Here is a 20,353-nt window from a genome sequence, read left to right on the forward strand (position 1 = left end):
TTCTGCTCTCGTTACCTGTTCCTTTACTCATAGTCTTTTTACGTCTCACTCTTCCATGTATTTGTTCTGCTTTATCTAAAGAAGTAGAAATAATATAACCTGTCCATGACCTAGATATCAGTGGTGTGTGTGTATGTCATATGTAGCGTACAGATATAAGAGGAATTTCTGTTGCCATGTGATGATTTGCACTGAAGCAAACTTAAGCAGAAACCTGAGAAATATTTCATGGTAGGGAATAAAAGTAGTCCGTTGACCTTTACCAGAATCCGGCCCTGGAGAGACAACTTTCAGCGGTCTTGGAAAGTCATTTTCAACATCTCACATTCCTTTAACAAGCAAAGGTCCATCTCCCCTCACCCTCTTTAACAGGAAAAAAGAATAACAGTGTTAATTCATTTTTATTTCACCAGTCATGGCTTTACTATTACTGACTACTGAGAGCCTATGCAGGAGGCAAGCAGGCAGGCATCTGGATACAACATCTCAGAAGTCACTTGTCAGGCCACCGGGGTCACTGCGATGCTGTAAATCAGTTGGCTAACTACTGTTCATAAATTTCAGGGCAACACGCTGCTCGGCCTGAATACTTTTGACTGCTGTCTTGGTGTGAAGTATTGGGTTGAGAGAGTGTGAGGTATGGGAGACCACCTGAGTGCCAAGGCAAAGCTGTGGAGCTGGGCAGGGGTTCTGGTTGATAGTGTGGTTTTTTTATTAGCTGGGGTTACAAAGAGGACAGGTTCACCTTCTCTGTTCCACAGTAAAACTTTACTTTGGCTTTGAGACCAGCACTTCTTTCTTCAACCCCTCTGGTTGGGAAAACAGCACTAGATTGCAGTATGACCCCGCAAGCTTTTTGATGTTCAACCTACAGGCCTCTTTCCTTCATCCTTTGTTGGTGTTTTATACACTCTCATTCCTTCCTTGCCTCCTTCCCTAGACTCCACTGTTAGCAACACTGGATAGAGTGTTTGCCTGTGCCAGTAATAATAATCATAAAGCTAAGAATCCGTGCACACATCTCCGCTGTTGCTCATAACGGCTGCTGATGGCTCCTTAAAGGCCGAGTCCTCCTCTGAATGAAGTCTGTCAGCTTCTATTTATTCAGGAAAAGAGATGTAAGCCAAGTCCAGCTGCAGTTAGTTGTAAATGGTAAAAAACATAGGTGCATCTACTACAAATTCTCATGAGTTCTCGACGTCAGAGGTCAAGTTTTCTGAAAATCCTGCGAATGCGATAACCAGAGAATGAGGCGACGTAGGCTTTTGAAATTGATACCACAGGTGTAGCTACAGCCTCTTTTCCACTAGCACCGGCTCAGCTCAGCTCGACTACTCATTTTTGGTCTTTTCCCCTTACAATAGATTAGCGCCTAATGTGCGTGGGGTTGTTATAGCAATGCGTCTGAAAGTCCTAAGATGATGTCATTTGTATGCGACATAAACGCAGCTCAACAATGGAGGATGTCCGCTGCTTGGTCTACAGCTCAACTCGGGGTCCTCAGCGTTGGTTTTTGTGTCACGGTTTCCCTGATTGCTGGGTTTCAAAAATTTTAGCTTTGTGAAGGAGTTCCTCTCATTACTCGTTGAGTGACAACATTGAGCGGCATGCAGCGTGACATCACATTTTCTGATTGACTCAGCTGTACTTGGAACCCCAGTACCAAGTACTACTCCTTAATGGAAAACCCTAAAAGTCGAGTTGAAGAAAAATGCTTTACTAAAATTCTCGGATGAGTTTGAAGATCAAAGGTCAGACAAGATCAGTTTTTTTTTTTTTAATTACTAGGATGTTCACATTGATACCACAGGTATCTACGTCTGTCAAGTTATTCAGTGATTCTTACTTTAGTAGAAGGCAGGTATATTGTATATTTTCCAGCTCTGCATCGTTATCCCTTTGAACACAAGGACATTTTAGATGAGCCTTGTGATATATTAACCGTCATGCCACTATTTTCATTTCATGTTTCATTGGCATGTTAGAAGGACTGCACAGCACATACTTTAGTTTTTTGATACGGTTTGTGTCCTGAGGGCTAGAAGAGTTAAGTGACCTCAGTTATAGTATGGCCATGGAAAGTCCTTGTTTCTAATGTAACTGTATACACATACCACATGCTTCCAGCTGAAAGTCCAACCACTAATTAGTGTGCAAGAAATGTGAAACTGCATGTAAGTGCACACAAACACACTCCTGTATGTGGTATGTTAGTACTTAACACACACTGGTAAAATAAATCAGTCTGAAATGACTTGTCAGGTCAGGTGGTCAAACACGGCCTGCTGTGGTTTTCTTTTTCAAAAATAGAAAAGTGGCTGCGAGGGTGTCCTAAATATGTGCAAGAGCAGGGAAACAAACTGAGTGAAAGAAAATTAAAAGGGACAGTTTTGACAGTTAACTGAAAATCTTAAACTCACTTAAACATAAGGTTTGCATAAGATTTTTTTTTTCCTTAGATTTAAGTCACACACAAAAAAAGACTTTTTGACTTTAGTCTTTGATCTTTTACTGCTCTAAATTAAAAATAGTGTCCGTAGATCTTAAGGCTGTGGGTCCTTGCGCAGCTTCTTAATTGCTTCTGCGAGTGCTGTTCACTCATTATTTCAGGGACATGCCTGAATGGTCCTAAAGTAGAGGAAAGAGATTCAGGCTGCTCTTCATGTAGCACACCAAATGTTCCTACTTAATGCAGTGTGTGAGTCTGCGTGTGCACAGGGTTTTGTGTATCGTGGTCTGTGATTACAGCTTCATTATACCATATCAGGCCTAATTGCAGACTAGTGGCGTGCTTGGAAGCTTCTGCCTGTGGTCTAAAGAAAACACATTAGAGTGATGCATTTGTAGCTTATGCACAATGACAAATAAATCCATGTATGGCCCCTGTGTTTACATAAATCATGTTGGTAAGCACACAGGCTAAGCCCTTAAAATTTCAGACTGGGAATAAAAACGTTTTCCATTTGGGCTTTTTCTGCTTAATGTTGGACAGGTGATATCAACTTACTTTGGTATTTTAGGTCACAAAGCTGACCCAGGGAAAGAACTGGATACAAAATCTCACTTCACCAGCAGGGGGTACCAAACTCACAGTGTTCATGTTTGTCCAAAAACATCAGGCTCTTTGGTTAAAGCCATGAGCATGGCTGTGTTGTTCTAAGTAATGCTTGAAGACATCAGAAGAAGAACTGTTTGGTCAAAACCAGGTTAAAAAAACCTTGGATTTATTAACTGGGTTAAAATCACTGGATGGTGTGTTTTTGTTTGTTTGTTTGTTGTTGTTGTGTTTTAATTTTTGACTTGTATTTTTTATTGGATGTCTTAAACCTGTTCTAAACAGTTTGGCGTCTAGCATACACAATTAGTTCATAATGTATTTTTAATGTGTATTACAGTGTAAATAACACTTTCAGGCTGTTTATAAGTAAAACAGTTCAGATTATCAAAATAAATACATTTTATTTTTTAATACTTCACTTCATTTCACCTCATTCTTCATTTTGAACTGTATATTGTGACTCAAATCAGAAGTTTAACCCTAAAAATTTGGGTTTTAATATTTGTGTGTGCAAGTTAATGTTGTATTCTTTAATGCTTAAGTAGCAAAGCGATCTAAAGTCTAATCTGATTTACTTATTTATTCAAATTTATGTTGCTACTTTACTTTAGGGTCTGAGGGAAATACAGTGCCGTACGTCTGTGCACTACAGCAGGAGCACATCATGTTTTTAAGTCTATTTAAAGTGAAAAAGCAAAAACTGAATTACTTTCCTCTAACCCCGGACTCATGGTTCTGATACAGAGGCCTCTTAATGAAACCACACGATGATGATCCGTTAACAATTGTAATATTGATGCTGATTGGGGATAATGATAGCACTCGTGCCACATTTTAAACACAAGGATGGATTTAACTGTTCAGCATTGACATTTGCTTTTTTTCTGCCTTTCTCCTGATCTTTTTATCACTGAATGTATTTGGCCTTAATCTTTGTTTTGCGTTCTTTAGCGTTACGTTCACTGACATTTCATTAGGATAGAATTTTAAGTGTATGGATTTCCAGTAAATCTAGATAAATCTAGTTACTATTATTATTATATCACGTAATTATGCACAGTATTTGTGTAACACTTAAATGCTGAACATGCCCTTATGTTATTTGATTTACTACTTGCAGCACCTTTGCTTACAACAAATATCTCCACAGGTATGCATATATACAATATGCATTTACACATAAATAAACATTTGTCACATTGTTGGACTAAACTGTACTTCGAAGATTTAATCGGGTGGAGATTTAAACTTCAAAGTCTGTTTGGCATTAGATTACTGCAAGTGTAACACCACCCTGTCAGGTGATAAATATGGTGGTCACACCTGTACGTGTGTTGACATTTGTGCTCCTCCTGCAGAATTACTTACTGCAGATACTCATTGAGATTCTGAGGTCAGACTCAGAATTAGCTTTCAGATGTGAGACAGTCACTGCTTGGCTTACCCTTCATACGCCTGTCACCGAGCAGCCTCTTTTTAATACAATACAAGCACTATAGCTTTGGAGAAGAGTGATCATATTGTGTCATAGGTGTAAATGAATCTTTGTGGTGTGGCATTGACCTGGCAGGTGAACGTGCGTGTACTTGCCCCCCTCACTCGCAGCAAGCGCCAGGCTCCCCATAACAGGAAACGGCGAGGTGAGGCCAGGGTTTATGGGCTAATATGGCCTCAAAGGAGCCTCTTGTTTTGAAACAGAGCTGTAGCTCTTCAGACTTGTTTTCCATATTGGTCTGGCATGGAACGCATTGACCCTGGCACACGGGCAGGAAAACATGACACCGGCCGGAGCTTTGAACGCCGTGGGGACGGGTGAGGGGCTGCCAGCGTCCATGCCCATCTCCCACGTGGATTTAGCCAGAAACAGGTTGGGCATCAGTGCCAACTTACTGCCAGGTTGCTCAACCTGCAGATACAGGATCTTTAAGTAGGCATGTAGTGTAGTACAGAGGGCTGCAGCTATAATCTGTTAATTAATCATCTGGTCTATATGTCGAGCAAACCTTTGCAAAGAGCCAAAATGTATTTATCTCACTGTGTTTGAAACGCCAGTTTTTACTAATAAGGCGAAGAAATATTATACAATTATTAATACAAATGAAATAGCTGTTGGTTTTAATTAACCTACACCAGTTATTGGTGCAGTTATTGTATGTCATCCTGCACCAGAATGGCCATTACATAATTGTGTTTTAAAAACCAAAAGGAACTAGTGATTTGGACCTGACTGCAAAAAGAGACAGAGAGCAACTTTTCAGGGTAACTCCACCCTAGAGCATACACTGCTTCATCCGCCTTTTTGACCGCAATGGGGACCAAAAATCAACAAAGGGTTGTATTCAGTAAGACGATACTACAGATTAAGCTTAACATTGGGGTTTGTCAAAGGGGGGAAAAATATCGTTATAATTGTTATTTGTAAAGTAATGTTTTGGATTATTTATCTGGTTGGGGCAGTTGCTATTGCTGACATCCAGAAATCAGGCACCAGTATGTAAGTGAGAAAACAAGCACACTTTGAACTTAAATTCACCTTTTTTTCCGGTCACATCCAGTATTTGTGCCGTTATTGTCTCTTCAGTGATCCGTCATCTCTCAGGCCTTTGTGTGTTTGCTTTTCACGCCGTCTTTTACCGTTCGCCACGTTTGCCTTGAGCTGTGGTCAAATGGCGTTGTTTCACAAACTGGTTTGATATGAGACGACGCCTTCATCAGGTTTTACTATGTAAAATCAGCCGTCAGAAATGTGCTTTGAGAAGTACATAAACAAGGTCACCCAGGCCTTACTACGACTACCTTGGATATTTTGCAAGAATCTGATCAATTCTGTGACACTCGTACTGTCATTTATGCTTTTGTTTCCTCACGTTTAAATTATTGAAATGGTCTTCCTATGGGCGTCAATCAGAAAGCATTAAAACGGCTTCAGATTGTACAAAATACTACAGCAATTCTGATTACAATACCCAAGAAAAAGGAACAGATTTTATGCCTTTACACTGTTGTTGTTATAATTATTATTACTATTACTGTCACTTAAAAGTGCGTGTAGCCTAAGACACCACCATCCTGGTGCTGAGTGCAGGTTCCTGCATGCTCCCCAACCTCTAGTAGCCTTTCCTTCTGCGGTCCTTTCCCCCCCACCTTCACCGTTTCCCCCAGACATGAGGAGGAAGCCTCAGGCTGGCATCTTGGCAGTGTGGCCATACGTGCGTGTGTATGTGTGTGTGTGTGAGGGGGATTGAGGGATGGATGCCATGACTGGGTTGGAATGTTCCACAGTGTTCCAGAACGTGTGGTCGGAAAATCTGAGCAAGGAAAAAGACATGGAGTAACATGGGTGAGGGGAACAAGACCTTATTGACAGTGATCGTGCTCTCACATCACCAGCACACGTACACAAACACACACACACGTTTCAAAGTAGGTCCAGTGTGTGCCCAGCGATCCTGATCCATGTGGACGTCATGCCTGACGATCCCAGGATCCAGTATTAGCCAGTACTGAAGTATTTAATTTCAACACCGTAGTAGAGACTCTGGAATTTTTATTTTACTTATTTATTTATTATTTGACTGCTAATTTTATTTTTCTTCCCTCAACAACATACCACAAATTTAAATCCAAAGTTGACCTCAAGCTTAATTGTGACTTAATGTGTTAGCTTAGGTCATAGACACATCGCCAGAAATGTAACTCTTATTGGACTGAACAAGAGAAAATACTATTTTATTTATCATGCCACAAGAATCTATTTCTTTTTTCTCTGATAAATCACTTGTGTCCTTTAATTATATTCCTAAATCCTCAGTTTTAGTAGGAGCATTGAATTTGAATCTCTGGAGTCCGTAGAGGAAATAAAAGGTGCTCTAACACGTCAAACATTTTCTCATCCTGTAATCATTTAAACGTTGTGATAAAATTAATTCAGCCGAAATGGGCGGTGAATGTTTTATCGTGTTTTGGTTGTGTTGCTGTGATTTGGTGTGTATGTGTGAATCACACTCTTTGTCTTTGCAGTGTTATTTGACAGGTCTTAACTGGTGTTGTCTTGTGCTTTTTCAGGATGGTTCCTACCTGGCGGAGTTCCTGCTCGCTAAAGGCTATGAGGTAAAATAAAAATCCCCTCTGTACACATATACACGCACGCACACATGCACAGATGCACATATGTGCGCAGATACTTGTGAATGCCAACATACACACAGAACGACATTCTGTGTGTATGTTGCCGCAGTTTGTGGGTATTCCCGAGGGAGTGTGACGTATCTTGACAGTCAGCTACTTACACTGGCTGACTCACACCTCACCCTGATAAGGCCCCTGGTGCAGCATGAGCTTTTTAACCCCTGTCCTTTTACCCCAGGTCAAACCATTAACAGGGAAATGGTTGTTATTAGACAGCCATACGAGTGAGGTCACTAGCTTTCACCTGCTGTTCAGTGTGCTCAGCAACACGCAAAGTCAACAGTCTGTCAGTGAACTCAGAGGCTAACAATGGTTTCTTTTTCTTTCTTTCTTTTTAAGTTGTTTAAAGTTGTGTGTGTGGGAGGCATTAATATGTGTCTGTGCTGCAGGGTGAGATTGGATGGGTGAATTCTAAAAATGGAATGGACAGGATAGAGAAATAATGTTCTTCTCATAGAGAAAAAGTATCAAAAACTAGAGTAATATTACTTTTGTGACCCAACAAGACAAGAAGAAGCACTGGAAGTTAAGAAACCGGTTGTATTGCACCCTGGTCTCTTACTAAACTTCAGTTTTCCACTGGCAGTGTTTTGAGCTGTGCCCAAGAAAAGGAGCTGGCTTATGCTGAGACTTTTCCATAGTGGCCAAACTAATACTGGTGTAATCAGAACAAAATCTTTGAGTCTTATGTAATCAGAAGTTTTTGGTTTCTCTATCCCGTCCATTGCCCAGAGACCTTGAAGTATATGTGAACTGTATTCAGGTAAAGAGTTTATGTGGAGGGCAAAGAGTGAAGCCGTATGCTGCATTTGTAGTGTAGTCGTGGCTACAGAAGGTCACACGTACGTTAACATACATGTTTCAGGAGTTTTCATTACATCTCCTGACAGTCGCAGCATGACTTCACTTCCCCTCTGATGTGCAGGAGAAACACCTAGCTTTAGGGCTGTGCGATATGACCAAAATCTCATATCCCGATATAAGACATATATCATCCGATAACAATATAAATCACAAAAAATTAACATTTTCTGTAAATTCTGTGAATCTCGGGCAGCTCGACTTGCGTGGACTGTTTCCAGCTGGGCGTTGTGTACTTGGAGTCGAGTGTTTTAACTGATGCGTGAAACTACAGGGTGGGCCATTTATATGGATACACTGTAATAAAATGGGAATGGTTGGTGATATTAAAGTCCTGTTTGTGGCACATTAGTATATGTGAGGGGGCAAACTCCTCCAGATGGGTGGTGACCATGGTGGCAATTTAGAAGTCGGCCATCTTGGATACAACTTTTGTTTTTTCAATAGGAAGAGTCCATGTGACACATCAAACTTATGTCACAAGAAAAACAATGGTGTGCTTGGTTTCAACGTAACTTTATTCTTTCATGAGTTATTTACAAGTTTCTGACCACTTATAAAATGTGTTCAATGTGCTGCCCATTGTGTTGGATTATCAGTGCAACCCTCTTCTCCCACTCTTCACACACTGATAGCAACACCGCAGGAGAAATGCCAGCACAGGCATCCAGTATCCGTAGTTTCAGGTGCTGCACATCTCGTATCTTCACACCATAGACAATTGCCTTCAGATGACCCCAAAGATAAAAGTCTAAGGGGGTCAGATCGGGAGACCTTGGGGGCCATTCAGCTGGCCCACGACGACCAATCCACTTTCCAGGAAACTGCTAATCTAGGAATGCTCGGACCTGGCACCCATAATGTGGTGGTGCACCATCTTGCTGGAAAAACTCAGGGAACGTGCCAGCTTCAGTGCACAAAGAGGGAAACACATCATCATCATGTAGCAATTTCAAATATCCAGTGGCCTTGAGGTTTCCATTGATGAAGAATGGACCCACTACCGTTGTACCCCATATACCACACCAAACCATCACTTTTGTTGTTCCAACAGTCTTGGAGGGATCCATCCAATGTGGGTTTGTCTCAGACCAATAACGGTGGTTTTGTTTGTTAACTTCACCATTCACATAAAAGTTTGCCTCATCACTGAACAAAATCTTCTGCGTGAACTGAGGGTCCTGTTCCAATTTTTGTTTTGCCCATTCTGCAAATTCATCTGGGTCATCCTCGCTGAGATGCTGCAGTAGCTGGAGTTTGTAACGGTGCCATTTGTGAGTAGCTAATATCCGCCGAAGGGATGTTCAACTAATGCCACTCTCCAGTGACATGCAGCGAGTGCTACGCTGTGGGCTCTTGCTGACTGAAGCTAGGACAGCCACTGATGTTTCTTCATTAGTGACAGTTTTTTTTGCATCCACATTTTGGCAAATCCAACACTGAACCAGTTTCACGAAACTTAGCAAGCAGTTTGCTAACTGTAGCACGGGAGATGGGTGGACTCGTAGGGTGTCTTGCATTGAAATCTGCTGCAATGACCCGGTTACTGTGTTCACCAGATATCAACACAATTTCGATCCGCTCCTCACGTGTTAACCTCTTCGACATGTCAATGGTTGTGAACAAAGAGAAACTTGTAAATAACTCATGAAAGAATAAAGTTACGTTGAAACCAAGCACACCATTGTTTTTCTTGTGACATTACCAATAAGTTTGATGTGTCACATGTCCCTCATCCTATTGAAAAAAACAAAAGTTGTATCCAAGATGGCCGACTTCTAAATGGTCATCACCCATCTGGAGGAGTTTGCCCCCTCACATATACTAATGTGCCACAAACAGGACTTTAATATCACCAACCATTCCCATGTTATTACGGTGTATCCATATAAATGGCCCACCCTGTATATATTTTTAGACATATGTTGTAACGGCCGCCGTTTTCTTTGTGAGTATTTCTTACACGGCGTGCTGCGGGGAAAAGCCTGTTCTAACGTTTGAGTCTAAGGTTTATTTTTTAGCACCTGGCGGCTCTTTTTTGCTTCTCATCCGTCAAAACTCTGCATACTCTTTCACGTGATTCAGTTTATTTTGAAAAGTCTCAACAGGATCTTGAGCTTTATTGTGAAAGGTTTATGTGGAACATAAACAAGCGGACACGTGATGGTGTTACCGTCGTTGTTGCTAACGACAATGCATAAAAACAGGCGCTTGTCCGTCCGTAGTGTGGTTATATTAAATATAAGAGAAAGTGAGAACTTTAGGAAATTAATATAGCCACTACAGTGACCATCAAAACCAAAGACTGTAGAAAACAGTCATTGATCAAAATGATGAAAAAATATTGCCGTAAACAGTTTATTTTGCGACAACACGAAACAAACGATAGCGTAAAATGAAACGATGGAGGTTTTTATATCGTCATCCGATATATATCGTTATATCGAACAGCCCCTACCTAGCTTCATCAAAGGCTCCCTGGTCAGCTCTGCCATCTGCTGCTTGCCTCACAGACATCAGACAGGAAAAGTAGACACAGGCTCCAGGTTTGGGATGCTGATGTGGAAGGGTTGGAGGTGCTGTGAGGAGTGGCATTAAAGAGGAGTGCACAGGCAGGCAGGAAGTGCACAGTGAATAAAGGAAGTGAGGTCAGGGAACAGCGTCCCACTAATGGACTCCCCTTGGATCAGGTCCTGTTATCTTCCCTGAGCAGACCTTCCTCATGCATTCCCTCTAAGAATGTGGAGTACAGATCACAGATCACAGGCAGCGAAAAAACAAAACAAAATGTTGAGGTGGAGCCATTAAACATAATGCTATTATATCAATGTATGCAGTGAAACAGATTGTGGCAGTTCCAGTGATCTGTCAAAGATAAGAGCCAGTTTCCTTATTATTAGGCTTTGACTACTGGAACTAGAGAAATAGCTGGGAAACGTTAAAAAACTTTTACGGCAAATTGTAAATTACAGGCAAATCCAATCTGTTTTGACTCTTTGTACCAGCGGGCATCCAGCAAAGATTCCACCGACAGGTCAGTGTTTAGTTCTAACAAATGTAAAAAGAAACCAAAGGCAACAGCAAGTCACACAGAAATCTGCAAAAATCTGTGATGCTTAGTGGAGGGGCCATCGCAATTTGTAAGGGTGTGGATGCCTTTGGGTCACTGAGAGATTAAAGACATGAAAATGATATCCAGGCATTTTTACTGAAGAACTTCATGGCAGCAGTGAGTCAGGTGAAATTTAGGACTGATGCAGGAAGACAATGACTCAGCGCACACACGGACAGAATAACTGAAAATGAAAATCCCAGAAATACAAATTAATTGAATCTCTTTTGTTTGTAAAAGGAATGTACCAAAATTCCTCCTCATTGTTTTGGAAGTCTCACAAGCAGCTAGAGGAAGTGTCTGATGGAGGTCGCTGCAGCTAAAGGAAGTTCTAAGAACTCCTAAATTTAACTCTTTCCCGAATAGAGACGATATTTGATGACCTCCCCAGTACCCTTAATGAGTTTTGACTAGAGATGGCACGATACCACTTTTTTTTATGTCCGATACGATACCATAAATTTGGATATCTGCCGATACCGATATGAATCCAATATAGTGTTTTTTAATCAACAAAACTGTTTTTTAATATCTTGCTGCATTTTGTATAAGTTCATACTCAAGTTTAAAACAACAACTACACTAAAGCTATTCTGTTATACCTGTATGTAAAAAAATAAATAAAAAAATAAATAAATTTCATAGTTCAGCAATACTGATCAATCTAATAAACTTAAACCTACACCATCCTCCCTATTCTGGTATTTTAAAGAGTACTTAGCGTAAATATTAAGCAACCTAACTAATAGGGTTCCAACTCCCAGCAACAACAAAAATAAATAAAAAAATATAGGGAACCACCCCTCACGCTCCACCTCATGATGCTTAATCGACGTAATCAACCTTAATTTGATGCAGTGTGGAAAAAAAATGCACAGAAATCAATTATTTTTCAATATATTAAAATATTAAATAGATTCAACATCTTTCTTCAACAAAATTGCAGACTGCACAGATGGTACCTTCCCAAAGGAAAAAGTACTATAGCTTACTAGGGTATATTAGACTTAATAGTTACTATATACAGTAATGGACTTCTATTCATTTTACATCAAATTAAAACTTTGGGTGTCAGATAATTATTTATTAAAAGCTAGACATTTTAAATGAGAATAAGAAAGAAAAGTATGTCTTTGTGCCCCCTTTTCCCTGTTAATGCCCTATCGGCCCCCCTGGCTAAACTTTGCTAGATCCGCCCCTGCTCAGTTACCAGCGTCAGCTACGAAAAAAAAAGATCCTGGTGTAGAAAGTAATATTAAATAAATCCTAACAACAGCTGATCAAGCTTAAACGTGCTGCTGTTGTTTATCCACTGATTTCCTCTTTCTGGTGCAAAGTGGGCCAAAAACAAACCAGAGAGATGGACTCGCGACAGAAAAGCCGATCAGCTGATCGTTAAGCAGTTTCATGATTGAAGTAGCAGCAAGAAGAGGCAGGCAGGAATGCTTTACAAACATTCAGAGATGGACTTACACACTTGCTTTACTTCTCTCGGGGATAACTTTGTCGGAGATGAAATGCCGGGTTGCTAGCGAAGCTCCAAATGCTATCCAGACCACCACAGGTCCCGCATGCCACAGCCGCTCTATCACGTGATGCATACTGCTCCGACGTGCTAACGTTCTGAGGCGAGTTACGTCGTGTTGCAAGTTTTGTGAGGTGCTTTCGTGATATTTAATGGATCGGATTACATTTTATTTTATTTTTCTCTGATATCCGATCCAGTAATTTAGGTCAGTATCGGACCGATACCGATACGTAATATCGGATCGGTCCATCTCTAGTTTTGACACCTCAGTATATATATATAATTAAAGATGTAGTTTGACTATATAGGCAGAGTTCACCTCTTGCCGTCTTCTGCTGAACACACAGTGGTTTTATTGTAAGAGCAGGCCTCTTTTTTATCAGCTGTGTAATTACTCATTGAAAACTAAATAAAATAATAATAATACAAATAATTCTGTTAGTGTGTTATTAGTTTAGTACGATTTGTTTGCCTTAATTAAAACTTGAATGGAGTAATCGTTGTAAGCAAACCTTTTTTTAAACTGCAGCATGCCTCAGAATATGTTTAGTCTGTATTTACCCATGTTGAAATCGTAATAACAATGACAAATTAACTGACATGAATGGTGTAAATTGTAGTTTAATTTTTTTGTGTGTGTTATGTTTTAAGACACTAGATTTTTTTTTTAAATTTAACAATTCTTCTTCCCCCTTTTCTCTCAGGTTCATGGTATTTTGCGGCGTTCCAGCTCCTTCAACACAGGTCGCATTGAGCATCTTTACCAAAATCCACAGACGCATACCGAGGGCAGTAAGTATCTCATTTATTTACGGAGGAAAAAAGAGTAACCAAATTAAAATATCAGCTGATATTTCCTATTATCCAATCTGTCACTACTGCCATTTATAGTAGCTGATGCATTTAAAAGGTAAAGAAGAGAGGGGAGAAACACCCTTTCATGTTATGTGTGATGATGTTGCACAGTTTGTCCACCGGAAGGCAATCTGCAACTTACCTGTTGGAGACACACATGTTTGGAAAGCCACAAACACAACTAGAGAGCATAAAGAAGTAAATGAATATATAAAAAATGTCAGTGAAATCTGTTTATGATTTGTGTGTCTGAAAGGAGAAAAAAATAATGGCAGATATATTGGAATTTTGACTTTTAAAATTCAATTTTATGCATATAGCGCCAAATTACAACTCTCCCCAAGGTGCTTTTTATTAAGCAAGTGCTTGACAGTGGGGACAGCGGGAAGGAGAAACTCCCTTTTAACATCTGGCAGAACCAGGCTCAGGGAGCGACAGCCATCTGCTGTGACCGGTTGAGGATGAGGGGAAGGAGAAACACAATAATATATTTTTTTGTTGGTCTTGATCCTGATATTAGGACTTAGACTTCCATTGGTCATCAGGAGTGAATACATGAAGGAGCAACAAGTGTGATTTTTATTTATTTAGTTATTTTCTTTTGGTGTTGAGATAAGAAAATGTGTTTTGCTGTCCCACTCTCTATCAGACTTGAAGTTGCATTATGGTGACCTGACTGACAGCACATGTCTGGTGAAGATCATAAGCCAGGTGAAGCCTACAGAGATCTACAACCTGGGTGCTCAGAGTCATGTCAAGGTAGTGTGATCCCAAAGTCACAACACTCGTGGTTCTTTAGTTTGTGCAGTGTACTTTCAAATCAAAGCTCTATCCCAAATCCCATATTAACACGCTACAGTATTTGAAAAGCTACTTTCAGCTGTTCCTTTGTCACTGTGGATCATGGCTGTATGTTTTAAATTGCTTATACAACCCCAGAGAGGATTTGTGACTCGGACTGGAATTGAATCAGTAACCTTTCGCTTACCAAGCAAATGTGTAAAAAAAACGACACTGTGGAGCCACGCAGTAATGCTGCATACCACATCATTTGTATTTAATACGTCAAAATGATAATTAAGCGTTAGTGCACACATTTAGTACCACTGGGTAACACGCTACTATGTCTGAGGGAGCACTGCATCTTGTAAGCAGTGGCTACATATTTCTATCAAAGTGCAATGCAGTGGTGTCACAAATGAGACATTACTGGACTGGATCTTACTTCAAAAACTAAAAGGAAATATTCAAATCTATAATTTCATTTTATAACTATGTCATTTTTAACATGTTAGTCTCTAGTAGTGTCATCTCAAACAAGATTGTTTCCTTGGTAACACACAATCTCAGGAAGTCTTCAAAGATACCTAGTTCTTTTTTATTTACACAAAAGTATCCTGAACAAAGGGAACCATAGTGAGTAGGTAGTACGCAGTTGTGAGATTTTGGATGGAGTAAGAGTGCTTTTCCTATAAACATTCTTAATCGTCTACCCATTCCCTGGAACCACTGCTCATGGATTTGCTTTGAAGAAGGATATAGGAAAAAAAAACCTGATAAAGAGACTTGATAACAATGAATTTGCATTCCAGCAGCACTCTAATGATGGTGAACCTTCAAACCATGACGTTAGACCAGATAAGTATGAATAAAGTTAGTTACAAAGTAGATTTGGTTTCTCTTTTGTGGCATTATAATAAAAGTATTCCAGTGAAATCTGACAATGTTAGATTCTGGTTTCATTGGTCTGTAATCCTAAATAAAGTACAGATGCTTTATCATATGAAAAGAGTTTTGAGTTATAAATATCACCAATATAATGGGTTACTGACAACTTTCAAGACATTTGGCTTAGTCTGCGTAGTCTTGCTGACACTGATAAATGAATATCAGAGACGATACAGTCGACCCCTACATATTCCCGGTTCAGTATTTGCGGATCTTTCTGTGGAACCGAACTCCAAATTATTCATGGGAAATGTGCTTATTCATGGATTTTCTTTTTCGGTAGAGCATATCCAAAATATTTGCTAATTATTTTCACTTTTGTGACTAATTTTATTAATTTTCAAATATTAATATTAATGTAAAAACAGCAAAATTGCAATAAAAAGTCTTTTTTTTCTTAAATAATGTTCACCAAACAATGTGCAAATTCCAAACACAAAGCTCCTGGGAAAATTCAAATAGGCCGTAAGCGTTTTAGAGGTAGTCTCAAGTATTGGCAGATTTCAGCTATTCCTGGGGGGGTTGTGGTCCATAACCCCCATGAATACTGGGTGTCAACTGTATTCTTCTGCCTCTAGGCAAAGGAGCTTGCAAAGAAAAACGTCTGGACTTCTTTAAGTTACTTGAAGACGTTTCACCTCTCATCCGAGAAGCTTCTTCAGTTCTAAGGTCAAATGGTGGAGAGTCCCAGATATAAACCTAGTGGGAGTGACCCCCCACAGAGGGACAAAAGGACCCCCTGATGATCCTCTAATCGCCTGAGCCAAGGTGTGAAACTGGGCGTGGGTCCCAATCAGCCAGAGTTTCGGGTGAGTTCATTGTGAAACCTGGCCCCACCTTATCATGCAAATTCCTGAGATCAGATGGCCCAGGATGTGAGTGGGCGTTAAGGCGTCTGGGAAGGGATCTCAAAACTGGATTATAGATGGCAGAGAGTTGGTGTCGTAAACCACCGCCTCTGTTCTTTCTGGAAGAAGCTCCGAACCTGTAGGTAACGATAAAAATCTTCCCTGCCGATCTCGTAAATCTGACACGTCCTCAAAATTTATCAGCTCCCCATGCTTCACTATCTTACAGATTGCAGTGATTCCATGCCTGGACCACTCCCTGAATTTATGGTCTAACAATGCTGGAAGGAAGCGTGGGAGATACGCTGGCCATCCCAGCAACCCTATTTCCCTATTAAGACCAAATATTTTAATCACATCTGCCCATATTTTCAGGGAAAAACTTACACATAAATTTTGCATCTGATATGCCTGTGGTAAACTCTCAAGAGACCCCAGAACAGACTGTATTGGGAAATCCATCAAAGAAAGCTCAATGTCCTTCCATTTTGCCTCAAACTTAGAGTTACACCAGCACACTAGAGGTCTGATCTGGGCTGCCAGATAGTAATCCTCAAAGCACGGTAGAGCCATACCCCACCGCTCACCAGGCAGCTGCATTGTTGCATATTTCACTCTTGGCCTTTTATTTCCCCATATGAATCTTGAGCAATGCATATCCCACTCCCTAAATTGTTTTGCTGGAACCTCCACTGGAAGCGCTGCAAACAAATATAGCAGCTTTGGGAGGATATTTATCTTTATTGCTCTAACTCTGCTGCCCAGATCGAGGTGGAGCAGACCCCACCTCTCCAGATCTTCATATATCTTCTTGTTCACCCGATTATAATTAACTTCATAGAACAATGCAAGGTCTTTTGTCAGCAGGATCCCCAAATACTCCATTTGAGATTGATGCCATCCGAATCTATATCCTGCTACCAATTGTCTTGAGGGGTTAAAAAAAAAATGTCAAGATTTGAGTTTTTTGAATTTTTAGTCTATAACCAGATAGTCTGCCATATTCTTCCAGTATTTCCATAAGCAGAGGAATTCCCTCTTCCGGGTTTCCTAGCGCTACCAGCACGTCGTCTGCATACAAGCAAATTTTATTTTCCACATTCCCCGTTCTAACCCCCGCCAATCGAGTCTCTTCCCTGATGCATTGAGCCAACGGTTCAATGAAAAGGTTAAAGAGCAGTGGGCTCAACGGGCAGCCCTGCCTACAGCCAGGTTGTAGTGTTATCCGATTTGAGAGGCTTCCATTAACTTTGATCCTCGCTGTTGGAGTCATTCTTATACAGGGAGTGCAGAATTATTAGGCAAATGAGTATTTTGTCCACATCATCCTCTTCATGCATGTTGTCTTACTCCAAGCTGTATAGGCTCGAAAGCCTACTACCAATTAAGCATATTAGGTGTTGTGCATCTCTGTAATGAGAAGGGGTGTGGTCTAATGACATCAACACCCTATATCAGGTGTGCATAATTATTAGGCAACGTCCTTTCCTTTGGCAAAATGGGTCAAAAGAAGGACTTGACAGGCTCAGAAAAGTCAAAAACAGTGAGATATCTTGCAGAGGGATGCAGCAGTCTCAAAATTGCAAAGCTTCTGAAGCGTGATCATCGAACAATCAAGCGTTTCATTCAAAATAGTCAACAGGGTCGCAAGAAGCGTGTGGAAAAACCAAGGCGCAAAATAACTGCCCATGAACTGAGAAAAGTCAAGCGTGCAGCTGCCAAGATGCCACTTGCCACCAGTTTGGCCATATTTCAGAGCTGCAACATCACTGGAGTGCCCAAAAGCACAAGGTGTGCAATACTCAGAGACATGGCCAAGGTAAGAAAGGCTGAAAGACGACCACCACTGAACAAGACACACAAGCTGAAACGTCAAGACTGGGCCAAGAAATATCGCAAGACTGGTTTTTCTAAGGTTTTATGGACTGATGACATGAGAGTGAGTCTTGATGGGCCAGATGGATGGGCCCGTGGCTGGATTGGTAAAGGGCAGAGAGCTCCAGTCCGACTCAGACGCCAGCAAGGTGGAGGTGGAGTACTGGTTTGGGCTGGTATCATCAAAGATGAGCTTGTGGGGCCTTTTCGGGTTGAGGATGGAGTCAAGCTCAACTCCCAGTCCTACTGCCAGTTTCTGGAAGACACCTTCTTCAAGCAGTGGTACAGGAAGAAGTCTGCATCCTTCAAGAAAAACATGATTTTCATGCAGGACAATGCTCCATCACACGCGTCCAAGTACTCCACAGCGTGGCTGGCAAGAAAGGGTATAAAAGAAGAAAAACTAATGACATGGCCTCCTTGTTCACCTGATCTGAACCCCATTGAGAACCTGTGGTCTATCATCAAATGGGAGATTTACAAGGAGGGAAAACAGTACACCTCTCTGAACAGTGTCTGGGAGGCTGTGGTTGCTGCTGCACGCAATGTTGATGGTGAACAGATCAAAACACTGACAGAATCCATGGATGGCAGGCTTTTGAGTGTCCTTGCAAAGAAAGGTGGCTATATTGGTCGCTGATTTGTTTTTGTTTTGTTTTTGAATGTCAGAAATGTATATTTGTGAATGTGGAGATGTTATATTGGTTTCACTGGTAAAAATAAATAATTGAAATGGGTATATATTTGTTTGTTGTTAAGTTGCCTAATAATTATGCACAGTAATAGTCACCTGCACACACAGATATCCCCCTAAAATAGCTAAAACTAAAAACAAACTAAAAACTACTTCCAAAAACATTCAGCTTTGATTTTAATGAGTTTTTTGGGTTCATTGAGAACATGGTTGTTGTTCAATAAAAAAATTATTCCTCAAAAATACAACTTGCCTAATAATTCTGCACTCCCTGTACATTGAATAAACTTGTCACCAGTGTTGGTCAAGTTACTTGAAAAAAGTAATCAGTAACTAATTACTGATTACTTCCCCCAAAAAGTAATCCCGTTACTTTACTGATTACTTATTTTCAAAAGTAATTAATTACTTAGTTACTTAGTTACTTTTTAAAAACACGATTTACAACCTGAAGAGGTGATAAAGCGATAGATCTTTCAGCCCAATTCTACTTTTTCTGCATAATCCATCATACAAAATGTAATCAAATGGAAAAGTCCCTTTTTAAAACTTGTTTTATTAGTTTTAATCTTTTAACTTTATGCATCAAGCAAAAATTTAATTATATGCAACATTCTCTGACTGGAAGAAATTTGTTTAATATTTAAACCTATTTTCTGCACATTCCAGCACATAAAATAAAATATTTTTTGTGTTTACACTCACTCTTTCAAATAGATGCAAGTAAAACACAGCAGAAAATAAATAAAGTCAAAGACTCAGCGGTCCTGTTGCTCTATTTTCACCTGTAAAGCAGGACTGCGGTAGGCGGAGGTTTACCCTGGTGCAGGTGTGCCGCGGTCAGTTGAAGAATCCGTGAGTTTCTCTGTGAGTTTCCCATTACGTCGTTGCGCACTCGGTGCTTGCTTGGAAGTTTAGGGGTTTTTTTCGCTGTAAAAAGACGTTTTCTTCCCACGCACAGCGAACACTAATGTTTTTGTCACTTTTTATGGAATCAAACTTAAAGTAAGGTCAGTACTTCCACGCTTTAAACGCTGCACGCTCATATTCTCTCCCACAATCGATATGTGATTCATTGTTGATCTGCACACAGCTGTTGTCACGAACGTCGCACTCGCTTACGTCACTGTCATGAGACATTCTCGCAAAAAATCACGGTTTTAGTAACGCAGTAACGCAGCGTTCCTACGGGAAAGTAACGGTAATCTAATTACCGTTTTTGCAATAGTAATCCCTTACTTTACTCGTTACTTGAAAAAGGTAATCAGATTACAGTAACACGTTACAAGTAACGCGTTACTGCCCATCTCTGCTTGTCACATAGCCCAAATCTCTTCAACACATGAAACAGAAATTCCCACCCGACCGTATCGTATGCCTTTTCCGCATCAAGCCCAATGAGAACTGTTCCAGTTTTCCCTTTAAGTATCCGGTCAATAATATGAATGGCCCTTCTGATATTATCGTGTGTTTGTCTGTTACCAATGAAGCCAGTTTGATCCTCCTCTATCAGCGTGGGCATCAATGTACTCAACCTCCTAGCCAAAATAGTTTATAGTCTATATTTAACACGCTAATAGGTCTATAACCTCTGGGGTCAGTTTTA

The 20,353-nt window shown here is 40.4% G+C and overlaps 1 protein-coding gene across 1 annotated transcript in view; it reads left to right on the forward strand.

Moving 5' to 3' along the window:
- The window catches only part of gmds (GDP-mannose 4,6-dehydratase), a 222,070-nt gene that overhangs the window by 7,442 nt on the left and 194,275 nt on the right, over window positions 1-20,353 (forward strand). The window contains exons 2-4 of the mRNA XM_085385930.1: window positions 7,124-7,168; window positions 13,452-13,539; window positions 14,252-14,361. Coding sequence (XP_085242056.1) covers window positions 7,124-7,168; window positions 13,452-13,539; window positions 14,252-14,361 — 243 coding nt within the window. The remainder of the gene's footprint in view (window positions 1-7,123; window positions 7,169-13,451; window positions 13,540-14,251; window positions 14,362-20,353) is intronic.

The sequence above is a fragment of the Rhamphochromis longiceps genome, linkage group LG17 (genome assembly GCF_057381845.1).
Source record: "Rhamphochromis longiceps isolate RC_006_pf linkage group LG17, R_longiceps_female_GT1.1, whole genome shotgun sequence".
In the NCBI taxonomy this organism is placed as follows: Eukaryota; Metazoa; Chordata; class Actinopteri; order Cichliformes; family Cichlidae; genus Rhamphochromis; species Rhamphochromis longiceps.